Raw genomic sequence first — 17,489 nt, 5'->3', positions numbered from 1 at the left:
TGAGTATTGTTGCTGACCGTGTCCATCCCTTTATGACCACAGTGTACCCATCTTCTGATGGCTACTTCCAGCAGGATAACGCACCATGTCACAAAGCTCAAATCATCTCAAACTGGTTTCTTGAACATGACAATGAGTTCACTGTACTCCAATGGCCTCCACAGTCACCAGATCACAATCCAATAGAACACCTTTGGGATGTGGTGGAACGGGAGATTCGCTTCATGGATGTGCAGCGGACAAATCTGCAACAAGTGTGTGATGCTATCATGTCAATATGGACCAAAATCTATGAGGAATGTTTCCAGCACCTTGTTGAATCTATGCCATGAAGAATTAAGGTGGTTCTGAAGGCAAAAGGGGGTCCAACAGGGTACTAGCAAGGTGTACCTAATAAAGTGGCCAGTGAGTGTAGGCCTACTGGTTTTGCCTGACTTTTAAGGGTGGAGCAGCGGTGTCGGGCAGGACATCATCAAGGCAAGGACTTAAGAGGAGGGAGAGCGAACCTCAAGACAATGCCTCAGTATTTCAGAAAAAAACCCCTGAAGTGATTTCTGATTCTGAGCATTTTAATTAAAATGACTTGAGCAAAGCATTGGTCAGAATTTAACACTTTATGTGATTCATTTGAATTTCAAGGCCTTTTTAAGCACTTTGTTAAAATGGGGCTATTTTCAAGGTAATCCAGTGCTTGATTTTTCCCCCTCAAAATTCAAGCACTTCAAGGACCTTGGGCGAAGCAAATTAGCAAATTAAATTTTAAGTTGGCATGGCATTGAACATCCTGAACTCAAAATATCATTTTTTGGCAGAGGTAATTTATTGAGTTCCTGTCCCTGTGCATATGACTGTAGATGGGTTTTAGGGATATTAGTGCATTTCCTGACCGTTCATTAGATTGTCTCTTTCAGCCCATAATCTGACTCCATCTGGGGGATAATCTAATGTCAGATCTGAGAGGATGCAGTCTGCCGCCACAGTGTTTCAGAGTCAGGCGGATACACAACAGCACACAAGGCGGACTTAACACACTTAAAATAAAAAATCGCACAGATATATGCAGAAAAATGCATCCTCATTAAAATATCCTTTGTCAACATTTGCGGATCTCTTTTTTCTATCCCCTCGCCGCTCTCAGAAACTCAAAAATACACACAAACACACTTAAAGAGGCACAACTTCAGCAGTGACAGATTGGCAGCTCAGCCAATACAAACCTGTTTACCTGTTATAAGATGCCTGATAAGACAATGCACCCATTCACACACACACACACACACACACACACGCACAGACACAAAAATACACACACGCCGCAGATAGCAGGCCTATAAACAGTAGCAGAGCAAGATGCAGACAAACAAAAGGATCATATCACACTGAGAAACAGAGACGGATAAACAGATGAAGACAGCAGAGCATCAAGTCCTATTCACACATAAATCTAGCTTTTGTTTAGCTACTTCCTTTCTATTTTCCTTTTGTGATTTCATGTCATTTTGTACGCCAATTCAGTCCCGATTTCAATTTTGGGCTGTGTAATTTACTTCCTCTGTGGAGGTGAGACATTTGTTGATTCATTGTCTGCAGGCTGCAGTTGTCGGCTGTTAGTTATTTCCTTTTTTAAGCTTCATATGATTTCTTGGTGAATGTGTCCTGTTTTCAATTTGGTGTGAAAAAGACAGATATTCTTTGGGAAAATAAAAGACGGAAATGAGTCATAAGCGTCCAAATAAAGATATGGTCAGAGACAAATGAGAAAGATGTGAAGGAAACGCTGTTATTAAAAAAATTCGACAAAGAAAGAGAAAAATTGAAATACTTTTTCAAGATCTCTCCTCTGTCTGAAAGTATTATATTAAAGTGAAAGACTGGAGATAAAGGTGTTGCGTGAGTCTACGTATGTGTGTGTGTGTGTGTGTGTGTGTGTGTGTGTGCACTGGTCACACCAGTCTCCCTGTGATGGATGACGAGGCGGGCTCCGGTTGAAAGAGATGAAGAGACAGAGAGACAGGCGGAAAGAAAGATGAAGGAGGAGCGATAAATAGCAAATGAACAGCAGAAACAGAGTGGGAATTATAAATGCTTTCTGTATCTTAAAAGGAGAGAAAATACATTACAGTGAATATCACTGGGACGTGATTTCATACAGAACGCCATGCCAGATGAGGAAGAAAAAAAACCCCCATAAAAGAGCAAGTGAAGGGCAAATGAGAGATGGAAGAGAAAAGAATAGCTATTAGCGTGTGACTCAGAGGATGAGTAGAGGACACAAAACAAGAGTCTAATTGCCTGACTAATTGGAGTCTTTGTTTCCAGTTTCCCTTCATTGGGCTGAACGGATAGAGACAGACAAAGGAGCTCGACTGGGCTGGATAACACAAGATGGGACTGTTGGAGCTAAACAATATCCACGGAGTATCATCGCTGCCCAAAATCTGCTGGATTTGAAGTATGAAATATTTATTTGGCACGAACGTATAGAGAGAGGTCTTTTTTCTACTGCTGGGAGACAAACTCCTTTCACAAGCATCTCAATGAAGATGCTCGCACTGTGGGTTTGTCTAAAGGAATATACAAAAGCCCGGATGCACAACACCAAGAAAACTGACAAACAGATTGACACGTATTGGTATTCACACATGCACCCTCATATTACTAACCTGATTTGCAGTAAGCAAAAGCTGAAGTGAAATGGAGACAGTATACTGTCTGCCCTTGGTAAATATCAATCCTCTTCCTCTTGCTTTCCCTTCATCTCACCTATCTGCCTGCCGGCTACAGCAAATTCCCGATTCTACTTTTCCAGTATCTCCTCTCTTTTTCCCAACTCAATTTCTCATTAGTGATATCTGACTGTCACCCCGTCCCTCTCTCTCTTCCCAGATTCCTCCCTCTCTAATACCCACAGGTGGCCTTTAAATAAAAGACTCAGTGAGTGCTCTCCCCGCAACTACATTAATGATACCACTGTTTAGAGCTGCCCCAAGGAGACGCACAAACTTCACTTTTCTCCCCTCGCGCTCTCTCTTCTCTTCACTCCATTTCTCATGCATTCCTCTAATCCATCAGAGAGCTATCACGCTGCTCTTCCCTGCAGCCTCAATAAATCCTCTTTCTTCCATCCCCTCCCTTCGCTTCGTCCCCCGTCTGCTCTCCTTCATCCCCTGCTCTTTCCCCGGTCTCCCCCCTCTCTTCTCCTGTATCTTGTGTCCGTTGCTTCTCTCCCAATGCTTCTCTCTTCCAATATCTCCCGCGTCCAATTCCCCTATATGTAATTATCTAATATGGCGTTACAGCATTACTATCTTCAGTGCTTTTTCTCCTCTATGCCTCTACTTCACCCCCTTCTCACTTTGATTTTGTATTAACACGCCTTCTCCTCTGCTACTGGCCTGAATGCGTGGATATGTGAAGAAAAAAAAAAAGAATTAAGTATCTCACAATGCCTTGCTCTCCTTGGGTTTATGTATTTGTGCCACACTGAGACACATGTGCTCTTTTCATCCCAGCGATGTGCAACTACAATTATTACGTACATCAAGGTCACACAATACTACATGTGGAAGCTACTGAGGATTTATCTATGGGGGGAATGTAAGAGGTACACGATTATATATTAGGAAGTAGGGGGGGATTAAGGGACAAGGCTCGCAACATTTTTCTTATTGTCGACAAATCCAATTAAAAGACCAAAACCAACAATGAATTGATCCAACTAACAAGTATTGTCTGTGTATCCAAAGCCTGATAAAGCCTATTCTTCTCTGCCATGGAGCTCCAATGTTGTCCAAAAAAACACATCAATGAGCCCCATTTTTGCACTGGCTGCAGTGTTCCTTCATTACGATAAACATGGGAACTGGAGTTTATTTTGGAGCCAATACACAGCACACAGTGGTGCCTCTCTGGTGTAAATACACCATTTAGTCCTTAAAAATTAAACTATCTGTCCATGACCAACTTTTTTTGAAGATTTATGTCTTCAATAATAATGAGTGTGTGTAGCCCCAATCTTATTCCTTACTATATTGAAAGACAAGGGTCTACTTACATAGTAATTGTTTAATGACGCACATTTTCAGACAGTCTTGAATTCATAGTATGTACTCTGTTGCACCTGAATGTGACAGAAATTGTTTTGCCATCCATATTTGCAGGGTTAACTGCTAGGAAGACCATCATACCCCCATGGTTCTCCCCTGAGCCTCCATTGATAAAAAAAATGTCTGAGCTACATTAGGGATATTGCTCCCATGTACCCTATTTCTACCAAAATTAGCACATGTATGCAGGTTTTCTAAACACTGGAACACTCACTAAAAATAGGCAATAATCTCACAGAGCTGTGTAAATGGCTCTGCAGCAAACGAGTATGCCTTTCTATTTTTTTTTTTTTTCTTCTTATGGGTCATGTGCGACGTCACAAACAGGCTGAAAAACAGGTTAGTAATGTGTAGAAAGCAGCATGGAGGCCAGTGAAAATGTCATGGTCATTAGGCACCTTCTTGTTTTATCTCTCTTACTTATTAAAGCGACACTGTGCAACATTTTCAGTTGATTATTGGCAAAAATGATGTCTTCATTCATAAATATGTCATCATTGGTGTATTATTACCTCCACCAATTATCTGACTTAATCTCGTAAAAGGAGAATTTTGGATTTGTTTGTACATTGTGGGGCAAGTCGTCTGGGGGGTTTCATAACATTTCGTCATCTTGAGAATACATCCGCCAGCAAGGGACATACAGCACTGCCTTCAGCGTTTTCACTGAGAGCCAGGCCAGTGCTGTGTGACTGAGAAGCCGAAGGAGAGGAGCAAGAGGAGCAAGAGGAGCAAGAGGCGCTTCGCTACTACCCCAGCACTACTGCAGCATAACACAGTCCCACTCTTTGAGCATAATGCAGGATCATGCATATGCAACATCACAGGAGACGGAATCCTCGTCACCAAGAAAGCGCAAAAGGGAATCAAAAAGGCAACGTGACCAGCGAATTCAAAAAATGAGGGTCAACATCGGGGTAGCCTTTCCCAGGTGGAAAGAGCTGCTGAAGGAGAAAGGTAATGCAATCACAGGCCAGCACCCTCCTCAGCGCTGACCGTTTATTGACGGTACAGTTGCCGTATCAGGAGGTGAAGCTGCTCATCAGGAGGCTCTCAATTGTGCCTCTGTAGAAGTCGCTGATGATCTGGGGCCTCATACCGAATTTCTTCAAGCGTCGGAGGCCGTAGAGGCGCTGTTGGGCCTTCTTGACGACGGCGGTGATGTGGCAGGCCCAGGTCAGGTCCTCCTCGATGTTCACCCCCAGATATTTAAAGGAGTCCGCCCTCTCCACCGCTGAGCCGTTGATGGTGACAAATGGTAGGGCCTCCTTCCTCTTCCTGAAGTCAACAATGACCTTCTTGGTCTTTGTGACGTTCAGGGACAGGTGGTTGTCTCAGGTTGGTCACCTCCCTCCTGTAGGCATACTCATCCCCACTGGAGATCAGCCCCACCACTGCTGTGTCATCCGCAAACTTCACAACGTGGTTTGATGTCTCAGTTGCCTCACAGTCATTGGTGTAGAGGGAGTACGGGCGTGGGCCGAGAACACAGCCCTGTGGCGCCCCCATGCTGAGAGTCAGAGTCAGAGTCAGTGGTGGTGGCTCATCACTGCATCATGCCAGCAAAGGGGCTACAATTAACACATCCACCCAGGTGTTGTATTTCCATCACTGCCAACTGCAGCTGGGGCAGATAAATATCTGTGACTACTGCAGAGTCATTTGGTGTAAATGCCGATTGTAACCTTTCCCATTATATTCCAAAGCCAGATGTTTGAGGGTGTTAGTGTTTTTTTTTGTCAAGTAGGAGAGGGGCTATAGAAATATCATTAGCTGTAATTCATGAAGCACAGGCGTCCATGAAACAGGCTTTAGATATCCACTGGCTTTCTTTCAGAGACTCTGTTGGACCACCTTTATGCGTCAATGGTGTTTGTTGAAAATAAGAAAATTAAAGAACAATGCTTGCCTTATCTATTAACTCCTCTTGTAGTAAAGTGTGTGTGTGTGCAAACGTCTGCATGTTCATGTGTCCATGACGTGTCTGCATGTGTGCCTGGCTATTGATCTCTTCTAATGACATCTCGATACATCCTTGATATTCACTAAGTCACTTTTCCAAACAGCTTACATATCCGCTCCCCAGCTGCTCTGAATCTAATTTCTGCGTTTCCTCGGACTGAGCTGACCCTCCGTCATCATTACTGTCTCTAATCACGTTTGGCCAGGAGTGGCCCTGTGTTACCGTTTGGTGGTACTCATGCATTACTGCCAATCAGATGTCCGCTGCTGCAGTCTTTCACAGCTCAAGAGATGTGCATCAACACCCCAAAGACATTCCGATTAAACATAAGCCACTACACACATGAACACACAGAAACACACACACTCAAACATAGATTTGTGTCTCGGCAGGCTCCCATCACTCATAGAAACAGATGGCGGAGTGAAGGCCTGGGGGAAGAAAGTGGGACAGAGAAGTCATTGCTGGCTTGCTGGCAAACAGCTTCATTCTAATTCAACAGCTACAGTGCATCAACCAATTACCTTGTGCGGAGAGCTGTTGGCATTAAGGTTGCTATTCAAACTCAAACACAATCAGGGATATGAGTGCACACAAAGACAGAAACATACAGTCACTCACATGTAATTGATTATATATCCGTATACATGAGACAGTGCAGGGGCTTTCTGCGGAGCAGGTGCAACATTCAGCTCGTCTCCACGCTCAACCAGTATTCCTATGATGCCATGAGCACAAGTACTATACTTTCCTCTCTTTAAATGCTTGAGTTTCCACGCCAGCTAATAGCCAGCAGTGCTTAAATGATTCAATTATAGATACTGAGAGATCCCATAGTGAAATAACTGGTCATTCTCCACTAGGTTTCCCTCATTGTTGCTGGGAAAGGCGCGGTTAACTCTCTCCTTCCAACTATTATCGGCCTTTGGAGGTTTTCTGTGAAGCCATGTGTATAGAAAACAAATGGGAGTGTTTGCAGTGTGTTAAAAGCGCAGGAACCAAAGGGAAAGAGAGAGACGAGAAAGTGGAGAAAGTTAAAGGAAGAAAGAAAGGTCTAAAAATGCGAGAAGGCGCACACAAACACACAGACGCCCACGTGTCTGTAGAGGACTGCGGCCGTGTAAATGTCACTTCCAGCAGTTTGTGAACTGAAAGCTGCTCCTTCAAAATGCCAGCTGTGGCGTCCCAGATAACCTTGGAATCCTCTCTTGCCTTTCCTCCTCACCACGTTACTGTCAAAGGTCAGCAGCAGCCATTTTTAATTTCAGTTATTACACCTAAAGGTGAGAATCTGAACAGACGATGCTCTTATGTTCGAAAAGCAGGTAAATGCACACAAGACACACAGAAAATTGTTTAATTGACTTCCGCCTTTTTGCCTCGTGGCCTTTTTTTGAACTCTGGACTTTATTCTGACGAGATTCAGCCAGCGCTCATTAGTGTCCGATATCTTTCAAACAATATTCCTTTTAATCTTCCAACTGCTGTCAATCACATCCCAGTCTGAGCTGCTCAAAAGCCTCTGAAACGCTTGACGTCAGGCGTCAAACTAGCTCAGTATGCAACTCAACACAGTTCAGTTTATAGAATTTTAGCAAATGTCAATCTCCCCGGTGTTGTCTATACAGCCCCAGGCTCCGGTAGCTGTGTCAGAGAGCGGAGATACTGTTGACAGGGTTATCTGGGTTCCCCATCTGACTACTTCACTGTCACTCATCAAGCTGTTGTGACAGCACCTAGCAGGCACTGCCAAACTATCACTTCACAGGTATGAGCGGAGGTGGAGACAAAGAGTTAGGAAGACAAAAAGGGACACTTTCAACTTGACACAGGTATTATTTTTAAAGCCAGGTTGTAGGTGCCATCAAAGAGAAGTCGCTTTTTGGTACTTCTTTGTTTGATTCGGGCTAGTTTGAGTGTTGTGAGGCTTGATTTTGAATGTCATCCAACTATTATTTTCACTAACAGCTAATTAACGATAAATATCTGCAATTTTTTTTTTCATTGTTTAGATGTTCCCTACCACCTCTGGCAGGCCTAGTTTTTTTGTACTTTTTAAATGATTTGGATGTTACTGCATACATTTAGTGATAGAGGATTATTTATGCTCCTCATTTATGCAATTGTACATCCTTGACCTGTGACTATTTCACGCTAATTGGGGGTAGATATATATTTTAATACATAATGATATTAAAAATGATTTTTGGATAAATTGAGCCCATTGTTTTCATCTGTCCCCATCTTCCTTCCCCTTGGACTTGTTCATGAATTTAATATTTAATGACACTGTAATGTTCATGAGATGTTCACTCATGAATTTTCTTCTCCTTTGATTTATTTTTTCAATCTTTTGTGAATGTTGAGAATATGAATGTTTTTTTTGTTTTTTTTTTAGATTCATTGGTACTCTTATATTGAGTAATTTTGTAGAAATCTAATCTTTCTAATGTTATTAGGCAACTGTTGACACATTCATTTTGAGGAAGTTCTAGGTGATAATAAGTAGGGTTGGGTATCGTTTGGGTCTTTTCCGATACCGGTGCCGAACCAATACTTTTAATACCGAACCTGTGCTTAAACGGTGCCTGAACTGATACCTCAAAATATGAGTTTTTTATGGAGGTTGAAAAGTGGCACAAATGGGCCACCTTTCAGAAGTGTGTGAGTATTTTGTATAACAGTTTTAAATTATAATAAAAACAATGTTTTTATTTATTTATTGCTGGGGGAAATTAGAAATACCTAGAAATAGATAGGTATATGAACTCTATTAACAGTTTTAAAATATAATAAAAAACACTTAACAAATTAACATTACAATTATATTAACTCTATTAAAGTCCGGTCTCTGTAGGCAGCCCAGGCTCTGCAAATGGCAACAAAAACATTTTGGTCCAGGCTGCACCAACCAGCCAGCGCGAGATCAGCGGAAGCAAGCACACACACATGAACGCGGTGCCCATGTCTCACGGTCTTGCGCAAGCGTGCACACATGAACATGGTGCCCAGAGAGGCAGTTAGAGCTACAGGCTACAATGAGGCTAAAAACAGAGCTCAAATGACGTTTTTCCAAACAACTTTTTTAATGTCGGGGCTTCAGGACACTTGGATCACTACGGACGAGCAGTATGGAGATATTTTGTGGTTTCAATTATGTGTTTTTGGACGTTTGAATCTGGGGCGCTGTAAGCCTGCATTAGGTGGAGTTGTGTTGCTACCCCCTCTCCCCTGGGATCTCCACAAATGTTGTGAGGACTCTAAAACTTCACCTGAGCCTCCCTCGGCATATGGGTGAGTAGATAATGGCTGAATTTTCATGTTGGGTGCACTATCCCTTGAACAGGTGTGTAACTCCAGGGTACCTGCCAGCTATCGCTCGTTCATGACAGAGTCACGGAGGACGAGGGGGGGAGGGGCGAGCTAGCTCCGTTGTGTTTGATAACATTTTTTAACGTAAACAGAAGTGACGCCCAATGGTGCTTAGCGTGCCTTTAAATAATATACACTCAACAAATGAACGAATGAATGAATGAATGAATGAATGATTCTGTTACATGTAACGTCCAATAGAGGGAGACACAGCATTAAAAAGAAAGCACCAAAAGGAGGCACCGTAATGTGCGTTTTGTTTCGGTTCGGTAGGTATCGGTTGTACAGGTACCGGTTCCATGTAAGCACCGACTTTCGGTACCCAACCCTAATAATAAGCCAAACCATCCCTGTAGTCCTCTGATTGTATAACTGGTTTATAAAGGCAGCTCTTTTGTGTTTATATCTACATATATCAAACTGTGGTGATGCTGCTCATATGTTTGATGAAGGTCTGAGGGACTGAAAAAAGGACTGAGAGAAATTCTAGCAATAAGCAAGACAGTGTGCGGGAGCTCCTCTCTATCTTCAAAATTGCTGAGACAATAAAATGACAAAATAGTGAATAATGTCCCATCGCAATTGCCCAAAGTCCAAGTCCAAAGTGGTGTCCTTAAATTGCATTTTTTTGTCTGACCAACACTCTGACAGACAAACTTATAACAGGAAAAAGCAGCAATTCTCCCGTTTAAGAAGCTGATGCAGACAAATGTTTTGTATTCAAGCTTGATAAAAAAATGTAAATGACTGATCAGTCATCAAAATTGGGAATTCATTTATTGTCAGTCAGCTAATTAGTTATTACTAATCCCAAATCAGGATGTCTATGGGGCTGTAAATAGTTGATTTGATGATTGTTACCACATTTCATTTGACAATGTGCTCATATGAATCTCAGGTTGATGAACCCATAGAGGATAGAAGGAAGCATTTTGCAAGAGCAGAAAGAAAGAAGCTGATTATGAGAGAGAGACAGAGACAGCATGAGGGACAAATGCTCTCCATCCTCAAGTTTTCAGCAAACTTTAAAATTAGAATGTAGGCATAACTTCCTTACCAACGCACACACACACTCATTAAATAGTGTGAGTCATTACCTCCAGGTGGTCGCAGCCAGGTGGTGTGGATGACTACCAGATCTCCCAAACAGGTGTACTGATCCTGCATTCCTGTCCATGCCATCTATTTAAACGGCCACCTAGGACGGACTTTCGCACATCACGGCAACAGGAAGGCCACACCCCACTGACAGAGCATCACTGCTGTCAGTTTTTGAACGGCGTACATCTTTGCTGCGTGCTGTTTGCATGACAGCTGAAAGCCCTAACCCCGCTCTACCTCTCCTCCTTTTAGAGCTTCAAATTCCCTCCCTAAATGTAAATGCCGTAATGGCAACAGAGGGAGAAGGCCATAAAAAAGTAAGTGAGAGACAGAGCGGGAGACAATGAGGGGCTGATGGGGAAAATGTAGCGTACTTTAGATGAGGGTAGCGCAACCTGAACGCTTTAGTGGCAGTCATCCATGGCTCGGAGTAAACACAGAGGGAATGCCAACTGCAGAGTGATTTCTTACATACTATAGTATGTTTGTGCCTGTGTGTGTGTGTGTCTCTGTGTGTGTGCGCGCACAAGTATGTTTGCTGGATTCAGTAGCCCTTGATTGCATTGTGCAGAGACCTCCAACAGCCGAGTGAAGTGTTTCAAGTGAACCCCTCAACAACAATATGTTTCATTCCCTGACAATATGATTCAACCCTGCAGCAGCCATTAGTCACTGTTCACTCAGCTCCACTACAGCCAGCTGTACAGCTCCAATGAACCGAGACGTATAAATAACCACAGTCCAAAGCGTGAGGGGAAAAAAAACAACAAGAAAGATAATAAAAAACAACCTTGCTAAAGTGGGAGTGTCTGTTGTGTTTCATTCGGCTCTCTCTCTGTTCAATTGCATTTCTGAAGACGGCTGTGTGTTTGGTCGTGTTCCGCTCTGCACCATTCAACTCCATTCTTTTATGCTCCATTTTTACTTTAGCTCTGTCCCATTTCATCCTGTTCTGGGCCCGATATGATAATAACTAGGAACAGTAGCACATAAACTGTGAAAGCTGTTTTAAATTGCAGCTTTGTGGTAGAATGGAGTCTGTAAATAGGCTCAAATGGCCCTGAACTTATTCTTCGATAACAAATTGCACAAGAGGATCGCACTGCCAAAGGCTAGCTGTAGCCTCATGTGTAATGACTAATAATTTTCACAGTGGCTATCCATCTACAAAGTTGAGATTCCAGAAACACCAAATTCATTTCGCTCTTATATTTCTTTATCAGGTTTACAAATGCCTTCAAATTACCAGGTGCTACAGTCTGTCTGACTGATTGTTATTGCTGTACAAAAACATTTTATATTCATTTTTTTTTTTTAGAAAATGATATCTTGTTCTGTTCTGCACTGCTAATTTGCTCATCTCAATTCTATCCCATCTAATTTGACGAATACCTTTTTATGAATGCACGCCGATTAATCCCGCCACACACACAATTTGCCACGCTCAGGAGCATATCAGCTTTGCTCTAAACAGGTCGAGTGTAATGGTGTATGAGGGATGGGTGTCGCGCCGTGCTGCAGAGGGAACATGTGGATGATGACAAATAAACTGCCGTCGCTGCGGGATGTTTCAATAAAGTCATCAGATGTAGAAGGGAATTTCAAATGTCATGGTTTTCAACAAACACATGCACATTAATGCACAGGCGCTTGTATTTGCTTGTATGCAAAAAAAAAATTAGCACGTTCTCTCACGCACGCCCACACAGAAACATCAAACTAGATTTTGCCTAATTATCTTAAGATAGACTGTCATGCCGTCTTTGACACACTTCCCCTAAAGCATGTGATAGCTATGAAATAAAAACAGATTTGACTTTTGTCATCAGCTCCTTCCACCCATAAAATCCCACAATCTCTGCAACCGTTTCATCTCTGGCACAAAATATTTCATGACCTGACGGAGGGATTGTGAATCGCTTTACACATCAATGTAGAAAATATTAAACAGATTTGAGAAAAGGCAGCGAGCAACAACTGGTGTGTGCGTATGTGTGTCTGAGGTGATAAATATCACTGTTGTATCAGATCTCAGTGGGGTAGAGAGCACACAGTGGAGGCATGTTCTCTGCAACAGCTCTCCTTTAGAGCACAATTTTATTACTGACAGCATGCCCAAACTGGAGAGAACAATCCTGTAGTTTTTATAGGGACACACACAAAATAAACATACACACAAAGACACAGTAACAGGTCACAAAGCCTACAATGTCCCACCTAAATTTCCTCCGGTGGAAGAAGTACTTTTGCTTAAGTAAGTAGCGATATCGCAGAGTATAAATCTGTTTAAAGTACCAAAAGGGAATAGAGAAAGAAACTGCATTGAATTAATCAAACTTTGAGTTTATGAAATGAACAAAAAAAGCTGGAGAAGAAAGAGGAGACTGTGCCCCTGCAGAGCCTGCTGGCTGGCTCAGAGAGACCACTGCTGGGTCTTTTTGAGTCCCTCTCTGACGGGCTTTTAAACCTAGGTAATCAGTCCAGATGCCAGGCATCAGCAATCAGTACTGGTAGGCAGGGCTGCACCCCTAGGTGACCTGCAGCCCAATTGAAAAACACAGGCAGAGAAGATGGCCGAGGACTCATTACCCCCACCCTTAAGAAGGTTGCTCACTTCGCAACCTCAAAAATACAAAGGCACTGAGATTCAATTTGTCCCCACACGGCTCTCAACATAGAGGTGGCTTAACTGTGCTATAAGCTTGAAGGGTGCTAACAGAGCTAATGGTGTTAACCTGTGGGTGGGTGCTATGCTTCAGTGACAATGCCATCCCAATAATAGTGGTAACTGCTGCATGAGCGCAGTGCAGAGTGGTGGCAGTTAGCTAGCTAGTTTGATACACACATGTACGTGCTGTCGGACCTTCTGCCACTACACACGATAATAAAGCTTAGGTTACGACACATACAGAGGTAGTATGACTTTATTTTCTGCTCAGGATGCCATTATGCCACTATATCTTTACATAGCAATACTTGTTTGCTGCTACATTAATGTTCTGAATGTCATTTAAAGCAGTGGTTCCCAACTGGTGGATTGCAGTCCAAAAGTGGGTTGTGGGTCCATTCTCAATGGACCGCAAGTGACTCACAAATGTTTCAAGTTTGTTAAAAAACACACTTTGTTTTTAATTACAGTTAATCTTCGGCACAGACCTTTTATTTTGAAGCGCTGTTTCCTGCTGTAGAGTGAGTGACTAATGGACTGCCACTGGACAGATACAGCAAACTAGCTCGACGTCATGGCCAAACGTAAGTATGAGACTGAATTTACTGAAGTGTGTGGACCTTGAACTAATGACTTTGGAGAAATCTGGACGCAGTGGCTGGACCAGTTGGGAACCACTGGTTTATAGAACCTTTAATGCTGCAGCTGGACAAAGTGGGGCTACGTTAATTACTTTATACACTGGCAGGTAGGATGTGAATTTCCCTCCAGGGATTGGTAAAAAGTACAATATTTGCCTCTGAAGTGTGGTGGAGCATTCGTATATGGTAGCATAAAATGGGTATACTCAAATACAAGTGCCTCAAAATTCTTCTTGAGTACAGTACTTGAGTAAATGTACTTAGTTACTTTCCACCACAAATTTCTCGGCTGAAAGACCTTTCTAATGTTCCTGCCACATTCTGCCTCCACACTTGGTTACTCTGTTGTTGCCTTGTTATTGTCGGAGAACGCCAGACGCCTGTCAGACAGGAGGAGAAAATAGAAAAACTTTCAGCTGCTTCCTCTTCCTCCTCTCTCTTCTTCTTCTTCTTCTTCTTCTGCTTAATCTTTTGTCATCTCTCTGTGCTCCCTTGTAGTCTGGTGTGCCTTCTGTGCTAACCAGGCCCAGTTAATCCTACGCACAGACAAACACAAATACTCTCCAACAGGTCCTGGCCTGCATTCAGTCCCTTATGGCATTAATGGATTTTCATTCATTATATTAAGTGTTGTGCGTGCGTGTGTGTGTGCAACCTTCAGAAGGGACGCAGAATGTTTAATATCTGCATGTTTTTTAAAGAGCATTGACGATTTTCTTGAGGTTTTATGCATCTTGATAATCCCTCTCAGAATGATACATAAACTGTTATGATGAGACCTTGACACATGATGAGACATCGGAATGATGCGGTGAGTCAGACTGAATTAACAGCAACGTCAAATTAATACGGTGATCAAAACAAGAAACAGAATATATAGTATTCACATTCACACAAATTCATTAACTGTCTTCCATTTATTTGTTTCTCATAGTTTGGACTTGCGGCCTTTCTTGCTACGTTGACCTAACATGACTACATGCATGACTGTCTTGCACGTGACGAGATCTTCACAAGAAACATGTTCCAATATTAGGATTTCATTCAGTAATTTTTATTATGCAGGATTCAGTGCAGTTGTAAGCATCTATTCAGTTTAAAAGGCAAAGCTTCTGCAAAAAAAGTAGCCCACATTAGACGAATGGTCTGTGGGATGTGAAGGATTAGGACCTTTCATCTGTGTGACTGCATGTGTGTGTTACATGTCATCAAAATGTACTAGATATCAACTAGAGTTTCAAAGTTGGTACTAACATCGCCCTACTAATCCACAAATTTAGCGCATATATATTACTCATGAGTTCAGCCAGGATCACAAAGTCATTAGCACCACTCAAATTATCAGCTGATTTTCCAGAGCGCCAGCTGCACACATGCACTCACTGTCACCAGGGCCATTTACATGCCTGCTCCACACATCCATTAATACTGCCGCTAATGTTATTGTTGCTGTCACTGCTGCGCTGCAACCTGAGTCACGAGCAATTAAACTGGTAAACCTTCTCACTATGTCTATGATACACTGGCATTTACATGTATATTTCGTCTGTGCCCTCTAGTCCCACTTGATGGCTTTCTGGTTGAGTTGGGCTCAATAGTGTCATTCATCGACTTTCAGCAGAACTGTATTATGATGATATGATCACATTATGTTATTGTTCTACAAGTGAATTATTCTGGGAAAGTTACAATTCAAATGACCTTTCCCTAAGCCTCGCCCCTTTGTGATGGTCCGACAAGCTGTCGGAGTAAGCATGGAGCCCACACTGTAGCTAACTGCACTCCCTAAAGAAATGTTATCATAGTTTTGGAAAAGTGAAACAGTGATTCCAGAGAGAAGCAGACAGAGGGGTCTACAGTCTGTGTTTGAAGGATATATCCAGGATGTCAAACTGACTCAGCAGCAACAACAGGTTAAAAAGACAAAGATAGTTAGAAGCTAAAGCCGAACTATGGGCTACAGATCACAGTGTAAAAGTGAACCACCACATCTCTGCTGATCACCACAGAAGACAATGAATATGAAGGTAAACTTTGCTGATATTGAACTAGCTGTGTGGCATCGCAGTGTGTGCAGATGAACAGTGTTTGGCTTCACTCCTGTGCTGCTGCCATGCTGCCTCCGCCATCAGATGGGCAGGGATCTCTGGGGGAAGTCAAACAATGTTCATATGCGCACAATGTGATGACACAGAGCCGGCTGAATATCAGCAAAGTTTCCCTGCTTCCCTTCACTGGTTCCTGTACAGCAGGGTCGGTCTGCAGACTTTCTTGCTCTTTGTACTACAGTACGGAGTGTCAAAAATGCCGGCACCCAGTGCGCCTCATACCTCTGCTGAAGGATGTATCAGTTAGTTGGTATCGGATGCCTATAGCCGGGTTGATCTTATATTACTTTGTTGTGTTGTGATGCATATTAATATTATACTTTACTCCACACATAACATAACATAAAAGCCCCGAAAAGCTCTTTTTAGCCAGTTGTACTTGTCTTTTCAGTGAACCTTGACACAAATGTTTCAGACTGAAACTGGCATTGTATCCATCACCCACAGCTTTCAGCTTGTGAAAGAGGCATTGCTGTAAATACTCATTCAACATTAACAAAACACAGTTTCTCTTTTTCTTTATTGTGTGCATTCATCATCCAACTTGTACCGTTTTCAAGTGCTAAAATATTCTGAACCTTCAGTACAAAACACCATTGGCAGTGTGTGTGTATGTGTGTGTGTTGTGTGTGTGTATGTGTGTGTGTGTGTGTGTGTGTGAATAATTTAAGCCAGCACTCTACAGCTTCATCCAATCAGGCAAATGTGGGAACCCAAAGGAATAGGAGCACCATTCTTAGGATCTCTTCTCTTGCTGCATAATCATATCAACTTAACAATGACTGCAGGAGCAAACTGACTGCAGATCAGCGCTCATATTAAAGGGTGCTTTTATGCGAGCAGCTCCCAGCAATTATGGAGAGAGATGTGCTGAATCTGAGAGGAGCCGATGGGGTAATACATTCTCATCTTACATTTAGAGAGAGAGGCCTTTCAACTGTTATGATCCTCCACACGCTGACACCTGATGAGAGCACTCCAGATATGTAAATTCATACATACGTGAAAATATGCACACGTACGCACAGCGGAGTTACACTACCTGCTTTCCAGTGTCCAGTGAACACTTGAGCCATCAATTTCCTCCTGCGTGTGAGCGATAAAAGCCCTCTGAAGCAATTATGTTATAAAAGAGGCTGTAGACCGACATGAATTGACTCTACACAGAGAGTATGATCAGTACAAACTGCTACTTAACAGTTAGAGAGACACTTTGCCTGTAACAGCCACAAGTCCGGTTCTGAGAGAAGCTCCGGTGGTGGTGTGTATTTGTCAAGCTTACTGTAAGATGTTCACAGGACTTTCTTTTGGTCTCCGTACAGGCTCGAGAGTGAATTAAGCTGCACCGTTATGAAATGTGTGCGCATGTCAGGTCAGGTACTTACTGCACAGACTTGGAGGACTGGGACCTGAACTTGCTGAACTCGCCTGGAGCGGTCCACTCTGTACCCAGCTGCAACACACAAGACAGGAGACACAGATCAGAGCAAGCGGGTGAGAAAGAGAGTGCACAAGTGTGAGAGCAGGGGA

At 42.7% G+C, this 17,489-nt stretch overlaps 1 protein-coding gene across 1 annotated transcript in view; it reads right to left on the bottom strand.

Moving 5' to 3' along the window:
- Positions 1–17,489, bottom strand: part of b4galnt4a (beta-1,4-N-acetyl-galactosaminyl transferase 4a) — a 179,517-nt gene that overhangs the window by 31,695 nt on the left and 130,333 nt on the right. Inside the window, exon 7 of the mRNA XM_050073770.1 lies at positions 17,345–17,412. Within this exon, the coding sequence (XP_049929727.1) occupies positions 17,345–17,412 (68 nt within the window). The remainder of the gene's footprint in view (positions 1–17,344; positions 17,413–17,489) is intronic.

Source organism: Epinephelus moara, chromosome 20 (assembly GCF_006386435.1).
Source record: "Epinephelus moara isolate mb chromosome 20, YSFRI_EMoa_1.0, whole genome shotgun sequence".
Lineage (NCBI taxonomy): Eukaryota > Metazoa > Chordata > Actinopteri > Perciformes > Serranidae > Epinephelus > Epinephelus moara.
Note: the sequence above shows the minus strand (reverse complement) of the source record. Positions and strands in the feature narration are given on the sequence as shown.